The 24,715-nt window shown below is 32.3% G+C and overlaps 2 protein-coding genes across 2 annotated transcripts; one reads left to right on the forward strand and one right to left on the reverse strand.

Annotated features, from left to right (window-relative positions):
- Nucleotides 1-2,365: 2,365 nt before the first annotated feature.
- Alg7 (Alg7 dolichyl-phosphate N-acetylglucosaminephosphotransferase) lies at nucleotides 2,366-24,638 on the reverse strand. The gene is made up of 4 exons (XM_072527314.1): nucleotides 24,423-24,638; nucleotides 23,687-23,798; nucleotides 21,071-21,516; nucleotides 2,366-9,185 (listed from the first exon to the last, which is right to left on the reverse strand). Exons 1-4 carry the CDS (start codon nucleotides 24,605-24,607, stop codon nucleotides 8,699-8,701), a joined length of 1,230 nt encoding a protein of 409 aa, XP_072383415.1. The 5' UTR covers nucleotides 24,608-24,638; the 3' UTR covers nucleotides 2,366-8,698.
- On the forward strand, nucleotides 9,466-17,032 carry Mgat3 (beta-1,4-mannosyl-glycoprotein 4-beta-N-acetylglucosaminyltransferase). The gene is made up of 3 exons (XM_072527313.1): nucleotides 9,466-10,195; nucleotides 10,761-11,186; nucleotides 11,722-17,032. Exons 1-3 carry the CDS (start codon nucleotides 9,697-9,699, stop codon nucleotides 12,039-12,041), a joined length of 1,245 nt encoding a protein of 414 aa, XP_072383414.1. The 5' UTR covers nucleotides 9,466-9,696; the 3' UTR covers nucleotides 12,042-17,032.
- Nucleotides 24,639-24,715: the final 77 nt, after the last annotated feature.

The following is a 24,715-nucleotide window of genomic DNA, read 5'->3' on the forward strand; positions in this document are numbered from 1 at the left end:
CTCTGCAGAGAACTCCACCGAGAAATACCGAACCCCAACCGGGACCATCGAGATGTGATGAAACTATACAGAGAACTCCACCTAAAAATACCAAACCCCAACCGGGACCATCGAGATGTGATGAAACTATACAGAGAACTCCACCGAGAAATACCGAACCCCAACCGGGACCATCGAGATGTGATGAAACTATACAGAGAACTCCACCTAAAAATACCAAACCCCAACCGGGACCATCGAGATGTGATGAAACTATACAGAGAACTTCACCTAAAAATACCAAACCCCAACCGGGACCATCGAGATGTGATGAAACTATGCATAAGACTCCATCTTATAATGCCAAATTGAAATCAAACCATCAAGCTGCACCCCAGCCTGGAACGTCAGGAAATATTAAAACTCAGTCTAGTATACCCATTGAAAAGCTAGCTCCTCTTCCTTCCAAATTTATAAAGAAAAGTTCCATATCACGTGCAAAATAACAATCAGAAATTTTCACTTCCATGCCACTAAAAACGCAATTAGAAATAAAACAAGATAAGAGAAATATTTAGAAAAAAAGCTGAAGAGGCCAAAAAAGAAAAAAAAACGACAGGAACCGTAGGAAAATTGGCTACTAAAGCAAAGAAACGACCTGTACGCAAGAAAGCTGGAGTTAGAAACTTACATTTTGATGATTCTGAGTCTAAAAGTTATGATGAGAGTAAGCTTTGTGATGATGATGAATTAGATGATGTGGATCTAACATTATAAAATGAGGAGTGTTTGGTGTGCGGTAAATTCGGACGAGACAAAGAAATTTGGTACCGGTGTGTAATGTGTTCGAGTTGGGCTAATTCAGAATGTAGTGGTTGGGACTCAGCAGTTAATTATACATGCGATATGTGTGCCAAGGTCGAAAGAAAGACAGTCAGAAAGTAAAATTAATTATCTCTTTAATGTTTTTTTTTTAATTCTGTCTTTAAGAAATCTGTTTTGGTTACAATATTTGCTTTATTACAATAAATTTTTTTTCGAATAAAGATTTATTTAATTCTGCACAGAATTACTACGTACTTGGGGGAATAACGCGTGACAGTTTTTTAAAGTAAATTTTTTTCTTCAAAATCCTATTAATCTTTATTCCTATTTTTTATGGGAATAACGTTCCCAATAGATACAAGTTTCAGTAATTAAATTATGGAAGTTTGTTTGCACATATTAAACTTTTTGTAAGTATTTTACCTTAGGTGCGCAGAATTCCCCCTATTTCCCCTACCTCTATATTTGGTATATAAACAAGAACTGAAAAATCATGTCGTTTTTTGATAAAAACTAAAGTTAACACCTCGAAAATATTAAAACTAAAAATTACTAAATGTCTCACTGTTCACTAATAACTTCACCAATAAAATCCTCTCCTTCGGTGGAATCTTGCAATTCCATCTCATTTTCAACTTGTTTATCAGAATCACTATCTAATACGCGCCTAGTTACTTTTTTCTGTTTTGGTGTTTTTCTTTAGGTTTAATCAGATCCATTTTTTCCGGGGTATCTGTAGCCATCATCGTCTTTCCTTTGCGTTTTTTGTTGCACTCCCCAGATTTTCTTGTCGGAGCTTTAGGATAACTCTTAAAAACTGTTGGTAAAAACAAAGGTTTTCGTGGTATCAGTACGACTTGGACCTGGATTTTCTGCATCTAGAAATTCATTTATATTTTCAGCAGCAGCTTCAACTGCAACAAGTGGCCTATCTCTCATAAAACTTGACAAAAAATCTTCAGTGAAGACATGCCGATCAAATGAAAATATTCCGGTTTTTCGAAAAGCGCTTGTGATGTTAACTGGCGTCATTGCTCGTAGATATGCTGTGCCCACACAGGCTGCTAAGTTATAAATTGTAAATGTCTGACCGGGATGGTTTATCATCCATGCATATACTGCAGCATTATAGAAAGTTTGAAATGGTTTTAATAAGCCTACGTCCAACGGCTGTAATCTGTTCGTACAGTGTGGCCGTATGCTTAGGATTGTAACTCCATTATTTTTACATAAATCGATAAATTACTTTTGATGATTATCCGTTAGCAATAAAGAAGGGTTTTCTCTGGTACTACCAGTATGCTTAACAACTTGCACAAAGCACTCTGTGTTCATCTAACCTATTTAGCTCTATTATGAGCCTTATTATGGTTTGCTTGTGGCTTAAAAGCTTTCTTTTGATATTATCTGGTGTGTAAAAATATAATGGTAGCATTAAATACCACGTTAAAGCTTATATGGTATTTCTTTGACTTCCTACAGTTTGTATCCTGTTTACATACTTATCACAGGACAACAGGAGAATGTTATTATTTTTTTAATGGGGAAGGTAGGCAACTAGTTGTATAACACAAGGAATAATTTGTTTATTTCTATTACAATTTTTAACAATTATTTAAAAATCTGTCACAATTATAAGCAACTATAAAAATATTTTCTATTATGTACACTTAGAACACTACGGCATATAATGCATGAACTTAGGTTATTACTTTAGAATTTTTTATCTAATTTACGATAAGATTGTGTTTTCTTTGGTAACAATTTTAAAAAATAGGATATAGTACAAAGTATTAGCATCCGATATTAGTAAATTATATAAATAAGGCATACAAATAAATAATTAGAAAATATATTTGCAAAAAATTGTAATATAACGTGACGTACCGACTAGATCATTTAATGTACAGAGCAATTTATTAGCGTGATAAAGATCAGGACATACATCCCTTAAAATTAGTTACGAAAATTACCAAGTTTGATAAGTTACTTACAACAATTGTAGGAACGTTTAAGTTTCACAAACTACATATTTTTTAAATAAAAATCCCTAATTTAAAAACCGCCTCAGTTATCTATTTCAATTATATATAATTAAATTTGATAGACGGGTATTATTTGTTATAAAAAAAAAGTAATAAGAAGGCTTGAAAAATACTGGGGACTATGGCTAACTTCCCTCTTTAATTCTTCTTCAATTTCGGCATTGTTTTCCTTCTTCTTTCTTCTTCCCTTGTTACATTGGGGCTTTGTTTTGTTCCAACTTCAGAAAGCTTTCTTAGAAGGGCATATGTAACATGTCTTAGGGTAACAATAGATTTTTCCTATTGTAAATAATTTTAAAATATAAGGCTTAAGCTGCCTACAATTTTGATAAATAACTTTCTTGGTATCTGAGCTCTATCACACTTACTAATCATCCTGTACATTTATAACTGCTGCTAAAACGATGCAGAATATCCTATACGTTAATCAGTGCTGGCAAGTTTTTGAATTGTGCCTGTGCTAAATTAAACATCAGCTAATGAGACCTTTCTACTTAGGAAAATCCTAAAGTTTTGTTTATTCATATTAAAAATTAACAATCAAAAATGTTTTTCCGTAATTTTCCATAAATCAATGATAATTATACAGCAGCAATGTCGGTTAAAAAAAAAAGGAAAATGTCAATGGTCAGAAATGTCAAATTTCGTTAAGAAAAAAAGAGTAAGTTATCTGAAACCATAATGTCATAAGATTAAAAATTAGAAAAAAAATATTTTTTGGGGATAAGAAATAATAACAAAAGGATGTCAAAGAACGATGTAAAAATGCTTTCGACAGCTTATTACGAGGGTTGTCTTTTTATTGCTTTTCAAAATATGTCCCACCAAGATCGATACATTTTTGCATACGTTCAAACCAATTGGTAAAACAGTTATTCCAGTCCTCAGTTGACACCTGCAAAAACGTTGCATTAAAGGCATCCATCGCTTCTTCTGGCGACTGGAATCACTGCCCACGCATTGAATTCTTGATCTTTGAGGACTTGAAGAAGTCGTTGGTACTTAGGTCGGGACCACAAGGTGGATGGTTTAACAATTCAATGTTTTGTATCTTTAAAAACTCTATTGTAGGAGTAGGATGATTCGCCGTTGTGTGTTGCTTTGTCGGAGTTTCGCGATAACTTCTGGTAAACAAACGGTTATAACCAATCAGAAGTAACCGTCCTTCGATCTTCTAAAGCAATTGTTGCCACATGACCAGATTTTGACACAAAAGTTGCGACCATTTTCTTTGACACACTTCGAGAACGGATCACTTTTGTTGGTTTTTCCTCATCGTGAAACAACCATACAGCGGATTGGCGTTAATTTTCCGATTCGTATAAGTAAATCCAAGATTCATGTTTTTCGACTCCGATTGGCACGAACCGCTTTTTGCTCTTCTGTGAGCAAATGAGCAAACGTTGACATTCGCAACACCAGCGGGAAATAGTTGACTGATGTGATGCTTTATTTCCAAACACAGAAAGCATTTCAGCGAGACATTGCTATTGGGACAATCCTCTCCGAAAATTATTGCTCGAAAATGTTCTCAGCTAAGATCCATTTTTAGACTGACCTGCTAATTTCAAAAATTCACTGTATCTACACTACTATCACACTAAGGTTTTATTGTTGGCGCCCTCTAAGCGGCTATAAGCAAAACTAAAAAATACAAACCTCGTAAACGTAGCGTAGGATTTGGCAGAAAGTTTGATGGAATTTGACATTTGACTTAAAAGAGATAGTAATAGCAATAATCACCAAAATAGGAAAAGAGGAAGTGGCTCAAGCACTTCAAAAAATAAAGAAGGATAATTCAGTTGGACAAGATGATATCTCTGAGAAAGTATGGATAGCTTTAAGGGCAAACAAAATGAATACGGGTTTGTTTCATCGAATTATGGAAGTGTAGCAAATGCCGGACGAATTAAGGAGCAGTATACTAGTACACGTTTACAAACACAAAGGAGATTTTAGACAAAGTACAACCTACAGGGGTATACTACAGTCACATCATGAAAATATGAAAAAAAAAAGAGTAATTGATAGACGGATACGTGAAGAAACCGAAAAATCCGTAAATCACTTTGGATTTATGTAAAGCACATCAACAACAGATGCAAGTTTCATTATGGTAATTGATGGAAAAATATATTAATAACGAAACAAACGCTCATATGGTATTAATGGATACTGAGAAAGCTTATGATAAAGTTCCTCGAGAGGTTCTGTGGTAAGTACTCAATAAGAAAGAAGTCCCAGATGAGTATATGAAGATTGTAAATATACGTATAAGGGAACAAGTGTTAGAACAAGCAAGTGAAAGTAGGATTGCATCAGTGCTCAGTTCATCAGGGATCTGAAACTAGAGGATAACATTGGCTGGTGCTTAGTACATAGTTACTGCTACAAATTAAATGGTAGGTAACTGTGGATAGTGAACTGATTGTGAAAAGTAACATTTTCACATCAATAATAGATAGACAGCATGCAGTTGAATTAGAGCGGGTTGGATGAAATGTAAGGATACTAATGAGTGATGTGTTGTGTGGCAGAAAGATGAAACTAAAAATTGTCATCACACCAACTACGATTTACAACTCTGATTCTTGGGCAGTTAAACAGAAAGAAGAATAACAAAATGTATGTGGCTGAAATGAGACTGATTAAATGGATAGATGGAAAGACAATAGAGGATACAATTAAGAATGGAAATATTAGGAGGAAATCTAGGACGTATATTCACTGTCTAAATGATAAGACCTAGTGGGACGACTAGGCAGTCTGTGAAAGAAATACATATTGATAAGATCTAAGATCAAAACATGAAGAAATTTAATTCTGAATCTACTGATTTTTCTTAGCTGGCGCGTAACGTAATCTCTATCAATAATAGTTAGACAAAAGTAATACCCCTGTAAATTCCTATTCTACCTATTGATTAAATTATACTAATAAAAAATTAGTGCACTGACCATAAACTAAAATTTATTTACTAAATTGATAATCAGCGATTACACTCTAGAGTACCATTGCATACCTTATAAGAACCATGGTCAATCGACATGAATAAGCGGACTGCAAGTGCTTGAGTTGAACAGTATCCAACATTATTATGAGTTATTGGTTTCCAAAAATATTTTCGATTTGGCCATACCAATCATGGTATCAAATTTAATTCTAAGAGAGATATTGTAATAATGACCATTTTGACTAACCAAAAAATTAAGTCACTAAACAAGACATTTTTCTATATTTTCACAACTAGATACTAAAGCTAGTAAATTTTGAAAATTCTGGCATATGCTTCTGATTCGACCAAACCCTTGTACTGTTTTTATGAATTTTGCAAAGGGCAGCTTTCTTAAAATTCAGGATATTATTAAATGACGGGAATCTAAATATTGCGCTGAGACTGAGGTTTGTTGAATCTTACGTCTGGTCCAAATTACTGTACGGCGTAGAAACTAAGCAAGTATCGGAGAATACTTAGAATTCCATGGACGGCCAGAATCACCAACGAGGAAGTACTGAGAAGGTTAGGTCGATACAAAAAAAATAACAAGACAAGTACGCAAGATCGCATACTTTGGACATATACTGCAGAATCAAAAATACAATCTATTGCAGGTCATGTTGCACGGTAGAGTAGATGGTAAAAGGGGAATACGTAGAAAAAAATCACGGCTGCGAAATATTCTGGTTTGGGCAAACATGGATGTAAAAGAATTATTGCACGCTGCTAAGGACAAAGAAGTTTTTAGAAATATGGTCGCCAATATCCGTTGATGGGAACGGCATAAAAATAAGAAGAATGTATCCACCTATGCCCTTGAGCAATCTTGTTTGATTCTTGTTTTGAATTCCTGTTATTTGCTCTTTATTTGATACTAAATTATTTATATATACTAAAATATAAATTTCCAACGTATTACTTCAGTTTATAGTCGACGCTTTTTTTTAAAGAACAAGAAAACTTGTAAGATCTAAGTAGGCACAATGTTAAACAGTCTAGTGCCGATTCCCTAACTGAACCGTTAAACGACTTCTAATGATACAGTGTTACTTTTTGGTATTTCATGACAACTCAATGAATAGATATATAAATAATTACTAAAATATAAATATTTTCAGTCTACCTTCAACACATAGAAACCGCACGAACCGACCACTAAAATTTAAAATTCCTCTATTTAACAGTGGACAGATTCGATGTAAATATCAGGATCGTATTGTTTTCTAATGCCCCTTTGTCCGATTCTTCTCGATCGACGATGGTAAATAAATGGTTGAAGTGTGGGGTAAAAATTATAGTTTTATTGACAGCTACTAATAATTACATTCTAGTTATTGGCTAGGTAACTATCTATAATAGACTGCGCTCAAATAAGCTGAAATCCCCAATTTATAATTTCACAAATAATGTATACCTCAGCACACAGGTTAATGCTTCTATCATACTACCAAACTTTGAACTATGAGCTTACAATACAATTCAATCTAGGCCGTTATTACAACACTTAGGAAGTTCAATTAGAAAATATATTATTTGGCAATTTATTAAGTGCAGATTTGCAGGTTGAATGGACTCTAATTATTAAAATAGTACTCGATATATTTCACAATGTTTCAATTATATAAGGTGAAACTATAAAAGGTTAACACTTAAGGGAATTAATTTGTGATTGAACAAGAGACAAACTTCTGCAATTCGCATCATACAGGGCAGAGAATTGCGCATCCAGGAGACATACTATGAATCAAACTGCGTTATACAAATATTCAATAAACACCAACACGGCGAAACATGTATTATTGCTGGAACACAAACTAAGTTTTGGCCTACTTCCTACCGGCTCTATCATAAGGATTCGTATAGAAGGGTTGTTCTTCTGTGATCTTGTTAGATGCTTTGCCCATCTTAGTCTTCCTATTTTTATGAGAGATATCACGTTTTTACCACCAGATATCTATTTAAATTTGTGGTATATCTCATAGTTGTACCTCCTACTCTAAATACCGTTCAAATATGAGCAAAAGGTTTTCATCTGTCTTGGAGGTGGTCCATGTTCCATATGTCATCAACGTGTGATGACATCATCAATTATCATCAAATATTTGTTTTCTGGCTTACCGGAACGAACGTAAAAATAAACTTATTCATCTCAAAATTAAAAGATTGTTGTCGCCTACTATCAAAATGGTTCATACCAAAAGAAGAATTGAAATAGTTACCATTTACTTTCGTAAGAATGATTATACCAAAACCGATGTAATCCAAACGAGAAGTAAATCGTCCAGGACGAAATGAAGAAATTGAAGTTGAAACATTTTGGGTCATGTGAATGTTCCGTCGATACAAAACGGCACAAATTCAGGAGTTAAAAAAATGATCCTGATAAACGCCTGTAGTTTTTCGAACCTTTTCATCAACACAACTGATAGATGATCCAAATTTGTTTGTCAAAAAATCAATGTATCTGCCTAAATTTTGGGGGACCATATTATTGGACTTTTCATTGAAGGAAATCTGAATGGAGCGGCTCATCTGGAATTATTAACTACCAAATACCATTAACTGACTCAGACCACAGAAATTTTAGAAAACGACGATAACCTGTTAGAGAATCAGATGTTTCAGAAAAATGGTGCACCGCCTCATTTTGCTGTTCAGGTTCGAGAAGTTTTGAATGAAAACATTAATTAATCAAAGTGTAATCAAACAACATCATGAGTTGTCATTCATTCCAAAGTAATCACGTAAAATTTCTACTCTCTATTCTGAACTTTATGTAATTTAATCATTATCTTATATTTCTTTTATTCTTTATTCTCAAATTATGAACAAAGTTTTATCACAATATTATCTATATATCGTAAAATATAGATGCCAAAGGATACCTTATCACAAATGCAACACCCGTGCAGAAAATTTGTATACATATCAAAATTGTCACCAACTTAGCCTCATGTAATGGCCCGCAGTACAAAAGAACCAAATTAATGAGAGTTAAATTATTTGTCACCACATACCCATCTTTCTCTTGCCATTTGATAAGTTTAAATATCCGAAATATGGTTATAACTATTTTTCCTAAAATATTTAAATCTGAGTATTTGAATACGGTGGTGCTAATCTCCATGCGATCTATTTTCGAATTGAATTTCGGTAATCTGTGTCTAGGACAAGGTATAAATCGGAAAAGTTGTGGAAAGGAATAAAGGAAATTAAATACCTGAGGTATAAAGAATAATAACGTCGTTTTACTGAAGTGACCTAAGATGCCGACAACAGCGAACGTCATTCCCGAGAAGTAACAGAATGTGTCTCCTACGAAGACTTTCGACGGATACCTGCAACAAACATAAATATGACTTCATAAAAAAATAAGCATACCTAATATATAAAATAGCATATAGCACAGCTATAATAGATAGCATAGTAAACAATATGATTGAACCTTGCACCACACATTATAGTTTAAATCTTATTTAGTTATATATATATTATTATGTTAAACTAAAATCTTTAATATTTCTATCCTCAATACGGTTCTGTAAAAAATAACTGATCCCTCTACAGTTATCTAAAACATTCTGAACATAGCAAATACTGAATTTCTGTCAACGTTAACTGTCATTGCTGTCAATTTACAGCTGCTTTGCCTCCTACCGAAAATGCGAACTTAATTCAAAATTAAAATAGGGGTGTTTCCCTACTTGTATTAAGTGTTCCAATGTAATTATGAAATTAATAGCAAAGAGGTCGCAAAATAATCCTATAGGCCCATTTCTAACATCACATTCAGTTTTCGTCTTAGTTTTTAGGACTAAATTTAAGGTTATGTAGCTGCTAAGAAAATAAATGTATATCTTTCGTTTTAACCTTAAGAGAATATCCGTATGGATACTAATATTATGCCAATTGTTCCTAATAATAATTTACTTATATTCACAATTGAGACCTAACTCGAAAATCCCCGAAAATGGCGTAAGATTTTTAAAAAGTGAGGAGGATTTAGGAGACACTCAAATGACATATCATGTACTGAAAAGCAATATCATATTAAAAACCGTTAATACCAGACAAAGTTATATTGATTTTAACTCTAGTTTATGTTTTAAAAATGGTACAGACTTAGAATCTATGAAAATATCCCAGGGGGTAAATTGGAAATGCACTTGTCTTCCCGGTTGGCATGGAAATGATTGTGGTATACCTGAGGTAATGTGGAGAGCCGTTATAGCAAGTAAAAAGCCTTATAAAATTAAAGGACCTAGAACATTTGAAAGGAGATTGATATATCTGTTCAAAGTCAATAAATTTTCAGAATATTTGGCAGATATGAGAATTAATGATTTAGGTATGATATTGGTTGTTTATATGTAAACTTTAAATGTCAAAAATTTGAAAATAATTGCATTCACCTAATTTATAATAAAACAAATTAGTCTATACAGTTTATACAATTCTTCATTATCATTCTATTTTGTGCATTGGTCACTAATGGTAAGATATTGTCTTATTTCTTTGGATATGATTCTTTTAAATAACTTGTATATTCATTTTTTTTAATCTTTTCTACTTGAAAAAATACTAAAATTGATTTTTTTCACGATATGATTTTTTCTCTTCTGTTTCTTCATTTATACATTTTTCTATGTGTTTATCTGATACTGTGTTGGGTAAATGTCAAAACTTCCAGCGATATATCAGTTTAATGTTTTTAATACCATATTCTATGAATTTACTGCTTTTTAGAATTTTTAATTCTCATTTGAATAAAAAATTAATTTTCATACAATAAGTTCCTCTTTCTTTTTTAGTACTTAAACCTTTTAGTTTTCCTCTGAACATTATTATGTCACAGAAATAACTCACCCATTGTACTTTTTGTTACCTATATATAATTTAACTGTTATTTATAGGTACAGTAGTAGACCTTTTTATTCTATACGAAGACGAAGACTCAAATTTTCTTCAAAACAAATTAGACAGCAATTTTTGTAAGGAGTACCAAAACAAAATCCTCTACATCCAAGATGATGGTGAGAATTTATGGAAAAAGGTGAAAAATTATTTAAAGAACATAAGAAATGATGACATAATTCTTTCTAGTGATATAAACGAACTGCCTAACAAAGATGCCCTAGTTTTCTTAAAATTCCACGATCATTGGCCACAGCCTATAAAATTTAGATATAGATGGTCTGTTTTTGGATTTTTCTGGAAACATCCTGGTAAAACTATCACAGGAGGAGGTGCGTCAACTGTCTCGTTTCTCAAGGAATCCTTTAATAATAAAGTTAAGCTACTTATAGATAACAAAACACTTTCTAGTCCAGCATATAAAGGTTAGTAAAAATTTGATATTAAAATTATAAAGCCATTATTCTTTTGATATTATTGCTGATGTGCTTCTGTATTCTGAATCCATTTTAAAATTAAAAAATTCCTAACTTATTAGTCAGTTTTAATTTTTCAAAAGAGACTTAAAAGCTTATTCATATATGTAACAAAAATCAATGATTTATGTAACAAAAAAAAAAGATTTCTGCCAGTCCAATCATTGGGATAATTACTGTTTACACTGGCAGTTGAGAATTTTCTAAAGTCTAGCACTATCGTCACTAATACTGATGATAATTTATTGACTATTGTTGTTAGTGGCAATTCCTGTCCACCATTGTAAAATGTACCAATCTACAGTTTTAAAGGGCAGGATCTTTTTTTATTAGAGCAAGATTCAGTATCTTGTACACCGGTCTTTTAAAAAATCACTTAAATAATGCTTTTCATGATCTTTCAATCAAGTTTTTTCAACCCATGACTTATCTTTGGTAAATTTGAATGTCTTATCATGGTCGAGTAAATGATTTTTTATTTTAGGTCTGACCTTGGGAGATCTAAACCACTTTGGGGGATGGTACTGTGAATACTGCAATGATCCTGCCAAAATTGTAGAGTTTTTAGCGACTAAGCCGAAAAATGTGATAAACTGGGATAAAATAGATCACCAAAAAGTAGATAATAGTTATATAGAAGATCTTATTGAGAACGGAGTGTATATAGATGGGAAAACCGAGCTTACGAGAGCACACAAGTACCAGGATAATTATTTTGCACCAAAATTTGTACTGGAACATGACTGGAAGTATGATTTTCTACTTATTAATTTTTATTCAAAGGCAGATTATTATGATATTTAATTATTCTTTTGTTTTCTGTTTGTGTAGGTTTGAGAGCAACTTGATAAGCTTTTTATGACTTTTATTCACTTACAGTCACATTGCATAAACCTATTGGTGCTTTTCAAATGCCTTGGCATTTATCAGTATAGTATGCTTAGCTTCTGAACATTGCTTTTTCTTAATTATTCTAAGATAGATCTTTTAGTTAGTATTTGAAAGAACACTGGTTTAAAAAGTAAAAAAATGTTAAGGAAACCAGTAACCTTGTATTTTGATTTCCATATATCTTCCAAAAAGACTGGATTTAGTATAAAAGAATTATTATTAAAAAATTTCTGAATTATTTCAGTTAAATAGTATTATGTAAAATTATAAATGTGACTGTGTGTGTTGTCTTGAATTGACAATCGTAACGATGACAATTTTTCCAAAGTATTATTTACTAATTCCTATATTTTGAGGTTGATTGTTTTGTTTCTAGTTTAAGAATTACCACAATTATATTTTGTACCACTTGGTATTCCTAAGATTACTTATAGTATTAACATAATGTAACACATACAGTATTATTAGGCAATAAATATATTAGGATAAGCTTGTCTTTCTTGAATAGTAAAATAAATAAAAAATGGCATAACCTTTAACTGGATTATTGTGAATTTTAATATATTTCTTTAAAGGGTATTATATACGATTATATTAAACAACTTTGCTTTAAGTACCTATCAAAATGATCATTATTACTTATATATAGAACCTAATGAGATGTCTAATTAACATTGAATAGTTTTTCTTGCCAATAAAAAATTTATGGTTTTGATTTGTTTAAAATCATGTATCAACTCAGTATGAATATTGCTTTATTGAGTTTAAAATTTTCAATACACTGAAATTACTTATATCTCTGTGCACCTCTCATAAAGTAATTACTACTTTACTGGGAACAAGCCGCTATTGAAGGTTAAAACAAGTTTTAACATTATTTATGTTTGTATTTTGAGAACAATTTCCGAAGTGGAGATTGAAACATTGGTAAACTTGTTTTAACCTTCAATTGTGTCTTGCTCCCAGTAAAGTAGTAATTACTTTAAAATGCCACAAGAAAATAGCTTCAGAACAATATTAATTAACCTTCCATAGAGGTTAATCACTCTTTCTCTGTATATGATATAGATGAACTTTTTTTGGGTCTTCCTTTTGCATCTACTGTTATCCATTATCCATTGCTCTTAAGTTTTGGACTTCTATGTGTTCTACAGTATCTAAACTTCGTTATTGGCATTTTTTATTTGTTTTAAAATACAATCTGTCACATAACAAGTAACAGTAATCATTTTTGTTGAACAAACATATGAAACCAAGGGTTTTAGTCCAATTGACAATTAACTCCTTGTGAGTTTATTACTAATAACTAAAACTAAATCTAGACACCTATTTTCTAAATGGTAAGTCAAGAGGAGTTCTACTGTTCAATCTATCTAGTTGTGTGAAGTTGTCCAATAAATTTACTGCTATTTTGTTAGGGTGTTATTCCAGTTGTGTAAAATATTTATCACTGTTTTTAACAATCATTTGCTTCACGGTTTCGATCTTTAAGTCCCTGTAAATGTTTGCATTTGGAATGAATCACGGCGCATTAATGATGGCACAAAGAACCTTAGAAGAAATCGCATTGCTATCTGCTGCAGTTCAAAAAAATCAGATTACATTTGTAGACGAGAACAAAATCCAAATTTTGGAAGTGACACTAACAAATAAATCACTGTAAAATTTTTAATATCTAGGCATACAAATAACCAATGACGACAATTTGGATGAACAGATTAAACACAGAAATAACGAGGGAAGACAAGTCATTCAGAAATTGAATAGGTTACTATGGGGATAAAACAATTTCAAGAGAAAATAAACACAAAATCTATAATAGAATTGTCAAGAGCAATGTTAAATATGGAAGCTATGTTACAAAGAATGGATGACAGCAGAATCTCAAAAAAAGTATTAACTTAGACACTACACGGAAGACGAAAGAAGGGCAGACTGAGATTAAGCTGAAGAGAAGGAGTCGACAAGGATATAAAAGCGAGACGAATAGAAGAGTACCTTCTGAATAACCTAGACCAATGGAAACTGGAAACTTGTTGAACACAAATTACATAGGGATATTCTTTACAGCAATAGGAATCTTTTCGTTCTTCAGAAGCAGAAAAGGCGGTACTATAAGAAAAAATAAGAAGACCTGTGGATCAAAATTCAATGGTTGTGTACACCAAGGGTATGAACCAAGTTTCAAGCTTTTATAACTTTTCTTTCAGGCAAAAAAAGCGTCAAAAAGAAGAAGATAATGGTTTATTAAAAATATATTAAAATAATCTAATGAATTATCATATTTAACGCTGGTACTACCAATTGACAGATCTACAAACACCTTTGGCAATTAAAGCTGTGGATTTTACACTTAAATATCATTGTTCAAATCATAAACGTCAGTGTGTGACATTTATATTATGATTGTCATTATTGTGAAGCTATTTTCTTGTGCCATCTTAATACAATTTACCCAATTGTGGCTTATCCCCAATAAAATTAGTAAATTATCATTGTCAATAAAAACATTAATGTAAACAGTAATTTAGGTTATGTATATATCAGTCTATGCCATAGACATATAATATAAAGATACTGATCGCTTTAGTTACCAAAACAATAGACGCAAAGCAGTCACTGCATCTTTTTCTAATGGGCCGGGTTTATCGACCACGTGACCTTCCCATTGGTCATTTAGGTCACGTGGGCAAAAAATGCGTCCCATTGGAAAGAGATACAGACATACATTTGTATTATATGTCTATGATCTATGCAAGTGGCTAAAATCTCAGCCTGCGTTATTTTTATAGCACCGACCACTAAAATTAGTTTTTTTATTGCTGTATATTAATAATAATATATATTATGGATTTAAAAATATAACCGTTAAACAACTTTGGTTATATGAACAACTCCCTAATTTAAAATAATCTTTTTTGAAGATTTTCCGAAGTGGAAATTGAAACCTCAAAATAACAATGTTTATAAAAATGTATTTTCATTACAATTCATACATGTAATGATGATACTGGTAAAACTATTTTAGTTTTCATAATTTAATGCATTATATTGGTGCTATCAGTATAATCTTAAGAATACCAATAAAAAATAAATGTTAAATTTGATTATATGTAATCATCATGAAAACAGATTTAATTTTAGAGGTATGTTGCAGCTTTTTTACATTTTAGTTTTAAGTTATGTTAATTTTTTACGTTTTATTGCTTTTTAATTAGTATATTTAGGAACTGTTGTTGGTTTTGCTATAAATTCTTAGGTTGTGTGGTAAAGTAACATGTATGTATCTAATGGTAGCATACCCTTATTTGAGTTTGTGAAAGCTGATGGATTTTAAATTGTATCTCTGTTTTATATGCTATAGATGTCATTAAAAAACGCTATTACATAGTTTTTGAAAAATATAAATTCTGGAAATACGATATTCATCAAAATTAACAGAAGCGAAATTTAGACGGCTCTGAAATGGCATACGCAGTACATATTTATTTGATTGGGCTTATTTGTCATTAACTGTCAAATTAACAGTGCCCTATTAAAACCGTTCTCGCCGTGAAAATGGTTCTCACAACTGAGGAAAAAGTGCTTATAGTAGAGCAATTATTTCCGCTCATACGGAAATGAATGGAATAATGATCTGTCTTAAATAAGTGTCTGAAAAATAACGAAAATTTTTAACAAGATGGCTCCTAGTAAAAGTGTAATGGTAGCAATATTTCAGAAATTTTGTCACACTGTTAGTGTATTGTGTCAGCGCAAGGGCTCTTCCTGTCGTCTAAAAACAGTTCTTAGATCTTTCAGTTTCTCCTTCAGAGGAGAAGGGCCCAAGAGAGATCTGAATGGAAGGACATAGCCAGACAGGCAACGACCCATCCAGGGTTATGATGCCAAAAGAATAAGAATGTCATAGTAGAGAAACCACTTGACAGTGAACGAGTAACATTTGATGTGCTTGATGTCTGGGTATGGGATTATTGGTCCTTACTTTGTTGAGTATTTAAGTATGTTTGAGGATGAGAACGAGCATCCAGTTACTGTTAACCTAGAGCGTTACAAGGAGAACATTATTACACCTTTTGTTGGAGATTTAGGAGATTTTTACACAGGAAATGATTTTAACATAATGGCGCAACGAGCCATACAGCTGTACGCTTCCTAGCCTTACTTAATCCACATTTTGAAAACATAATAATTTCTCTTAGAAAAGACTTCTAGTACCGAGCTCACTCATCTAATATGAAAACACGATGTAAGAGAGCACAATAAATGTGCTTTGCTCTTACAAATTTCCCGTAGGTGATCAAACTTATCTTGGTATATCATCTCTGTAAAGGCGTCTTATCAAAAATAGACGCGTCAGACTACTGCCTTTAATCCTCGAATACAATACACCATTACAAAAAAAGCCTACACACTCCTTTATTGCCTAACCATGTTAGAACAGGAAGTTATGTATGATTCTCTTAATCAATAATACATATATCAGATTGGTTATTACTTTTTTAGTGCCAACATATATTCGTCACGATAACTGGTTATTGTTTAAGTTTCCATCCAGTAAATCTACTTAAAATGAATAATAATTACAGCATATTTTATCTGACATTTGCGTAGCGTCAATATCTTTAAGATAAAGAATATTCTTATACTCGGTGTGATACGAGAATTTAAATGTCCATCAACTGCTCATTTTTAGTTTATGTTGTGTTCCTATGCGCTTTCTTGTTGCTTATTATAATCCCAATTGCAGATGAAGTGGTTATTTTTGTGATATTTACAAACTAACAATTCTTGTGTGTCTATTATATTGTTATACTAGCCAAATATTTACTAACTGTTAATTTTAATTCATTCGTAACTCAATGCCAATGTGAACAAAATGAAAAATATATATATACAATCTGGATTCTTGTTTCATTTGCCTTGTTTATTATTATTTAATACATTAGAAAACGTAAACATTGGAAAGAAATTAGATTGATGGAATCAATGCAAGAACTAGAAGAAAGAATAGTAGCAAAATAGTAGGTACATATGGAAAATGTCTTAAAAGAGAATGGAACCGTGACCAGTATTCGTTAAGACTGTGACCAGTGTTACGAATATTTATTATTTGTATACAATGTATTTGGTTAATTTTTAGTTCTATCATGTTAGCCAAAATTTCCTGTTGCTACTGTTCTATAGACTATGTCAAATATAATATCAAAACGTCAGAAAACAAACTGTCACCGATTAGGGAAAAATTTAAATAATTTAGCAGACAGCAAGAGAACAGTAAGTAATGGGAATTAATTAGTTTTTTATATTGTTAGTTTTATATATTGTAGGAATTTGAGTTGTTTTTTCGCAAATAAAAACAGTAAACTACAAATCCGTCAATTGCTGGCTGCTGTACAATAAAGACAAATTCCCAATAACCAGTATTCGTTTCTTTAGACATAAGGATATATAAATATGCATATACAAAATCAGTTCTCAATTAATCATAGACTATGTAACTGTTAGACAAGTGTCAATAATTAACGTCGAAGACAGGAGAATATAGTGATAGTGAGAATTCACCTTTGGATCAGACCAAAATTTGGTAAGATCAAGAATATACATAAGAAATAACGAAAAATAGTCGTGAAGTGACGTTAAAACATAATCAAAAAGGTACTACATCGATAAATAACAACGGGTTGATCTCTTTTCTTTGTAAATTGAGACTCAACACCAAAAACGAAAGATATACAAGGAATAACAAGTGAATAACAATATGAAAACGTTCAATGGTTACAACGTATAATATATAGACTCAGCCACTAGTGTATAGAGTGTCACAAAAATGATTCCCTTTGTTGTTTATTGTTTTTTAAGGAAATTGATGTTTTGTTTATCTTCATTTGTGTGTTTTGCATATTTTATTTGAAAAGCGAATTTTATTTTAAATCTTTAAGGGTCATTTACTTAATATTTTAGTAAAATGCCATTTCAGTTTTTTTTTATGGTCGCGGAAGTTCGAAAAGCGAAACGTTATCACTTTTTAGGTTATTCATCTTTGAAATGTATATTGTTTCATAAACAAGGTTAGACAAACCAGACAAGAAGGTGTGGTCCTGGAATTAGATGGAGGCAGGAAAATGGCGGAAGTCAGGAATTTAGTAGCATCAAGACAAGGATGCGCAACAAGAGTAGTGGCAAAAGGTGGAAGAGTAAAGAAGGGTTTGATGCTGGCGGACATGGATGGCCTAACCACAGAAAAAGACATCGTCGAATCGGTGGAGAAATTTGCTGGTAGGCAGGAAGCATGTGAAGTTGTTGGAAAAATAAAAACAAACAGGGGAGAAAGTTGAATTTGTTACGTGGAGGTAGATGAGGAGATAGCCAGAAGACTTTTAGTGGCACAAAGAATAAAGATCGGGATGGTACACGCCACGGTAAAGAAGATGGTGAAGGTGACACGGTGCTATAGATGCCAAGCACATTGCCACATAGCAAGACACTGCGAGGGAGAAACAAAAGGAAGTGTGGGATGGAGGGCCATGTGCAATCCCAGTGTCAAAGTAACACTGTAAAGTGCTTCAATTGTGACGAGGAAGGTCATATATCTACGTCCACTTGGTGTCCCAAATTCAGAGGAATTATCAGAAGCGCAAAAGGTGAAGTTGGAAGAAAGGTAGGAGGTTATTGACTGAGCGACAAAACAGGGAATGAGCGTGAAAGACAACGTGTGTTACCAAACAAATGTTGGGACGGCTAGGCTAGCTCACGACCTTGCTGTGGTCTCCGCAATCAAAAAAGAAATTGACATCCTGATAGCATCGGAGCCAAACCCCACGTTAGTGCGCAGTAGGGAATGGTTCGTGGATACGTCGGGCGTGGTAGGAGTACGGATAATTAATAGAAGACTGAGAGTATATGGTATTGATACGCATGAGGGATTTGTATACGTGTGGAGGGAGTAAACGTGGTATGTTGCTACATTTCACCGAATTGTACAGGGGTGAATTATGAAAGTAGATTTGATGAGATTATGAATGAGGTAAGATTATTGGGAAGAGAGTGTGTAGTGCTGGGGGACTTCAACGCCAAAGCAGCGGAGTGGAGTTCTCCCAGAACGAACGCTCGTGGACAAATGCTTATGGAATGGATAAGAACTCTGGACTTAGTTGTCTTAAATAATGGTCGGGAACCAACGTTCGTGAGGGGAAATTCGCATTCATATATCGATGTTACCTGTGCCACATAGAATACGGCAAGAAAAATTAGAGACTGGACCGTGCTGCCGGATGAAACTGCTACAGAACATCGCTACATTGGCTTTTCGATCGTCGTATAGTTTATTCGTTTACCAAATTCTCATCAGTAAACATGAGCACGTGTTGATATTCGCCGTCTCATTCGTCAAGAGGCTATAAAATATAATTTATTACCGTAAGCGAGACAGATTCTCATGTTACAGATCCCAACTTGTGATTATTTTAAATTCTAATTGTATCGTGTTGATTTTTAAGTTAATATATTGTGTTATATTTATGTTATAGTTATTGTTAAGTTATTTACTGGTCGTGTTATTTTTTATAGTTTAGTTTAATTGTGATATAATGATTAAATTTCAAGAAATTCTTACACTAACAGTTTCAAAAGTAAATATTTTTAAAAATCATATGATAAATAGGTCGTACATCAGTACGACCCTGTTTGGCTTACACGTGGTTCTATTGACGATTGGGAATTTGTAGAATGAATAGGGTTTAGTGGAGACTACCAACGTTGAATCATCAGCGAACCAAACAGGAAGCAGAGGTGGAGATAAAACGGATTGGCTAGCGTTTGATGAGAATTCTAGATGGTTGATAGAGAGGAGAAGATGCCAACCTCCATCGGTAGTAGGACTTGAGTCAATAATAAGAGAGACTATGAGAAATTGCATAAACGGGGTAGATGAAAAAAGAAAAATGCTTTATTGGTGGTGGGAAGAGATCGCCAATAAGAAGAAGGAATGCATTGCCATCAGAAGACAGGCTACGAGGGCAAGAGGTAGAGGAGAAGTAACCGAAGCTAGCAGAATGGATATGGTATATAATGCGCGAAAGAAGGAACTGAACAGGAAGATCCGAGCCGATAAGAAGAGGCACTAGAGAGAACTGTGTGACAAGTTGCATGAGGACGTTTGGGGTCAGGGGTACAAAATCGTAATGAACCAGTTCAAGCTGTACCCTCTATGAGACGCCACTGGACAGGAAGCTTGAGGTTACCACCAATTACCAATTGAGGTTACCAATTTCAAATCCATTTTTTGTTATTAAAATCATTTATATAAAATTCTTCTAATTTTTTTTATAGATTTCCTTTTGACGAAGAAAAATAAACTCATTATAAAATAAACGAGCACACCATTGTTATAGCCATACCACAACCTCCAAGCGATATGTCTTTATGACACCCGATTATATATCAAGCATAGCCGACTGCTGGGTCTATTTATTATATGTCAAACGTCATTGGTCACTAACTTCAAACTTCCATATACTTATCATTGCAGCGCGAACCAATACTGAGTGGCGGTCCCACAGTATAATAATCAATGTGAAGCAATTGTGACTCGCGCAGCATTGTAAGTAAAATAAGCGTGAATCGTATATGATTCACAACTTACAAAAAATAGCACATAAAATTTGTTTGTATGAAAATAAAATATAAATATAAACTTTGAAAAAAACCTTTTGTTAAGTGAACTTTCAGAAAATTATAAAAATATCAAGCAAATTCGTATTTTCGATTACAAAAATTCATGTGAATTTTTATTTCTTATCAACTAAGTACTGTTAATGAGAAATAATCACATTTTTAATTGAAAATATGTTCATCTGGAATGATTTCCAGAGTGGAAATCGAAAGGTCAAAATAAATCTATTTTCTAAATACTAGCGCACATGAAACATAAAAATACTTACCAATTATGTTTTAAAAGGGCAAGCGTAGAAGCAGTGTATGGCAGCATGAAATAGAGACTAAATTGATGTGGCTTTGGGAGAGGCCCAAACAGTTCGATAACATTAAATATAATAATTGACAGTGCTATAACAACACTTTGTCCAGTTTCTAAGCCATTAACTCCGGCTAGAATGTTTATTGCATTTGTACAGAACACAGCTAACATTCCCATGTAGATATAATACAAAATTCCAATATTTACTGAAAATCCCAATAAATCTCTGAAAGGTTTAGGAATTACAATCGTTGTGGAATTAAAATTCACGTAATAAACCATTAGTAGAGGTAGAGAGGCTATTGTTGGCAGTAGAAGTTTATGTCTCCATTTCAGATCCAACACATCATCTGCAAATCCCAGTAGCAGCATGCAGCAGATTGATAAGAGTGCTGCTATTAGTTCCACAAACTAGAAATAAAAAAATATAATGTACTTGTTATCGTAATAGTCTGCCCAGTTCAACAGCGAACTTCAAACAGGCTTAAGCATACAACCATTACGCTAAATTATAAATTGACTACAATTGAGAAGCTTGAGTGTGGTTATTGTGCGGAATTCACTATAATTCAGAAGTTAGGTTAAATGGTATCTAAAACTAACAAAAAAACATCAATCTACAGGCTATTTTCAAATGGCAATCTTCAGAGCTGAGTAATAATTAAAAAATCCATTCATATTCGAATGGCATCTAATTATCTTATAGTTTAAAAAAATTAATAATTTTTTTAAATTCAATTATCAATTACTCTTATTTTATAGTAACAATTGCTACAAAAGAAATGCGTCGTCATTTGAAAGCTTAAAAAAACACACTTTTAAAAAATAAGAACTTTCTATGACCAATACAACTGGAGTGAAATTTTTTAATTAGTTATAAATAAATACCTTATGTAAGCATGAAAGACAAGCCAAAGTCAGCACTTACATAAGGACAAAATTTCACAAAAATAAGTGCAGACTTTCAGAGTTATTTAGACATAGCACAAACCTGACCACAGGTAAAATAAGGGAAACATGAGGATAGACACAAAGGAATACTTAATGTATACATTTACTGTTATTCTCAACATATGCTCAAACAATGTATATTAAAGTGAGATATCTTAAGGTATTAAAATTTGTAGTAGGTTATAAGGTTTCTTTAAATTTTTATATCTGGTCAATGCATTGTTTAGATCTATATTAAATCAGTAGCTATAATTTTACAACCTAATATCATATATGTTTTATACTCCCAATTTCTTGGCATGAACAATTGGGGATTTCTATCAAGTTTAATTTAAACTTTTTTGGCAGGTTTAAGGTATAGTGAAATCTTAGTCAATTATTGTTGATACAATTTTTTTACCTCATAATTCGTAACCATGGTTTCTCACTAATTTTGCTTTGGATGTTTTATATTAGAGTCCTTTATTAATGGATTTAAATGTCCTTTGCCCTTTTTTAACTATTATTTTTTTCATATTACGATAATATAACTTCTTTGATACATTTATAATGTGCTATTTTCTCTTTCAGTATTCCTTGCTCTGCTGGTATATCTGCTTTTTCATTTTGTTTTATACATAATGTGCTGTTACCCAGACTAATGTTGTTTTTATGTTCAAATTGGAACTTTTTTCTGTGGAGCTTGTACTATATGAGAAAATTATATATTTGTTTTTGTTATTTTGACAATTTAAAATATATTTAAGAGCCTCCAATTTTGTTATAAGTTCTGCAGTGTAAAGAGACAACTTGTTATTTAACAAACAGTATTATAAATGTTGTCTTAAGGTGAACAAAACGCAGAAACAATGACATCTGTGGTTTTAGGAGGATTCTGTGAAAATGTAAGGGTAGTGTGGGAATAAAATAATTGTCTATATCGTCATCAAATACTTTCTGTCTGACTTGACAACTACAAATGAATGAGTAATTTCTTAAAAAATGACACTCTCTTTGGAAATTACTTGTAAATGTTTCATATATCGGCTGGATGATTGAATATGCTTCAATTAAGATCACTGATGTGATTTTTTGTGCTTATAGTACTCTCGAGCAAAATCCACTACAAGTAACATTTGCATTTTTCCTAATAGATTATTGTTTTTCCCAATATTTTACTTAAAAATTTTGAAGCCAGAATTAATCTTTGAAAATTAGGTGGGTTTACTGGGTTTATCTGAATATAGGCATTCAATTGGAGTATCTTAAAACTCCTAGATATAGCCTTAAGATACCTTAAGATTGTTTACCATGATATTTAGTTGATGCAATATCATTTTACTATGACCGTTATATTATCACATAGTATAATAATGTTTCCTGAATTTCCTCATGGTTTACAAAGAATTTACTAACAAACTAGTGATATTTTTAAAAGTTGGTACTTAGTAAAGGGAAGTAACACAGTTGCACATGTTTATAAGTAATAACAACTAATCACATATCCTCATTGTCCAACAAAGACTCTTTACTTACTTAACTTGTTGAGTTAATGTAATCAAATGAATATATAATCCTCTAATGAGGTCACCTAAGTTTATTAGAATTTAATATTCTATAAATTTCAGCATCTATATAAAATTATACAAACCTCATCATGGGGGAAATCACCATGTAGCAAGCTGGTTCCAAAGGGAACAGGTATAAATAAAAACATGGTAATAAGGAATGCACATCCTGTAACTACACCTAATGATTCTGGCCTAAAAAACATATTTTAATAGAATAACAAATAATATTCATTGTATGTTTGGTATTTTACTAATAATGTAACAATGTGATCAATACGGTATAACTTTAGGACATTATATCTGTAATGATAATGTTGTCTTAACATAAAGGCCTCCAGAAAAAGATGGAATCAAAATTTAAATTCATAATTTTATATGAGAAACCAAAAAATATCAGACTGATAATAAAAGCTACAAGAAAATAAGGGACTGTTTTCCCATTCACATTTCCCTCTGTGCCTTCTTGAGAACTATAAGGAACTTGAGAACTAACTTCATGAGGAATAATACTTGCAAGAGATAAGACACTGATCCTTGAAATCTGGTCATCTAAATTATAAAAATTTAGGAAGATATTTTCTTTGTAACCAGACGCAATAAGTCAATATTTTCTAGTGCAAAAATTCAGTTTAGTTTACCTTTAGAGATAAAAAAAGGTAATATTCAAACTAGAAAATGTTTTATTAAATTTATTTTTGCAGAATCATTTTTATTAAATAGTACTGAAAATGAAGAGGTATCTTCCTTTTGTGTAGTAAATTTGTATTAACATATACGTATAGTATATAGAATAAAATTAATATTTCATAACCTTACACTTTATCACTGGTTGTTTTGCTCATATCAATTCCAAACAAATTTGCTTTGATAAATTTATCTTTTATTCCTGGAATCAATCTGACTGTAAAACAGTAAGTCCCGATAGACATCAGGAAATTTATCATTATTGGAAAATACATTTTCCATGAATTATTTAACTCTGTGTTTACGTCTGCCGCCATAATTTAAACTGCTACCTCATAAGTACGCACACGTCATGATCCGTCACTGTCAAGATAAGAAGACAATCACGGTATGTTCGGAATGTTCTTCTTCTACCAGGACCATGT

This window comes from Diabrotica undecimpunctata, chromosome 3 (assembly GCF_040954645.1).
Source record: "Diabrotica undecimpunctata isolate CICGRU chromosome 3, icDiaUnde3, whole genome shotgun sequence".
NCBI lineage: Eukaryota > Metazoa > Arthropoda > Insecta > Coleoptera > Chrysomelidae > Diabrotica > Diabrotica undecimpunctata.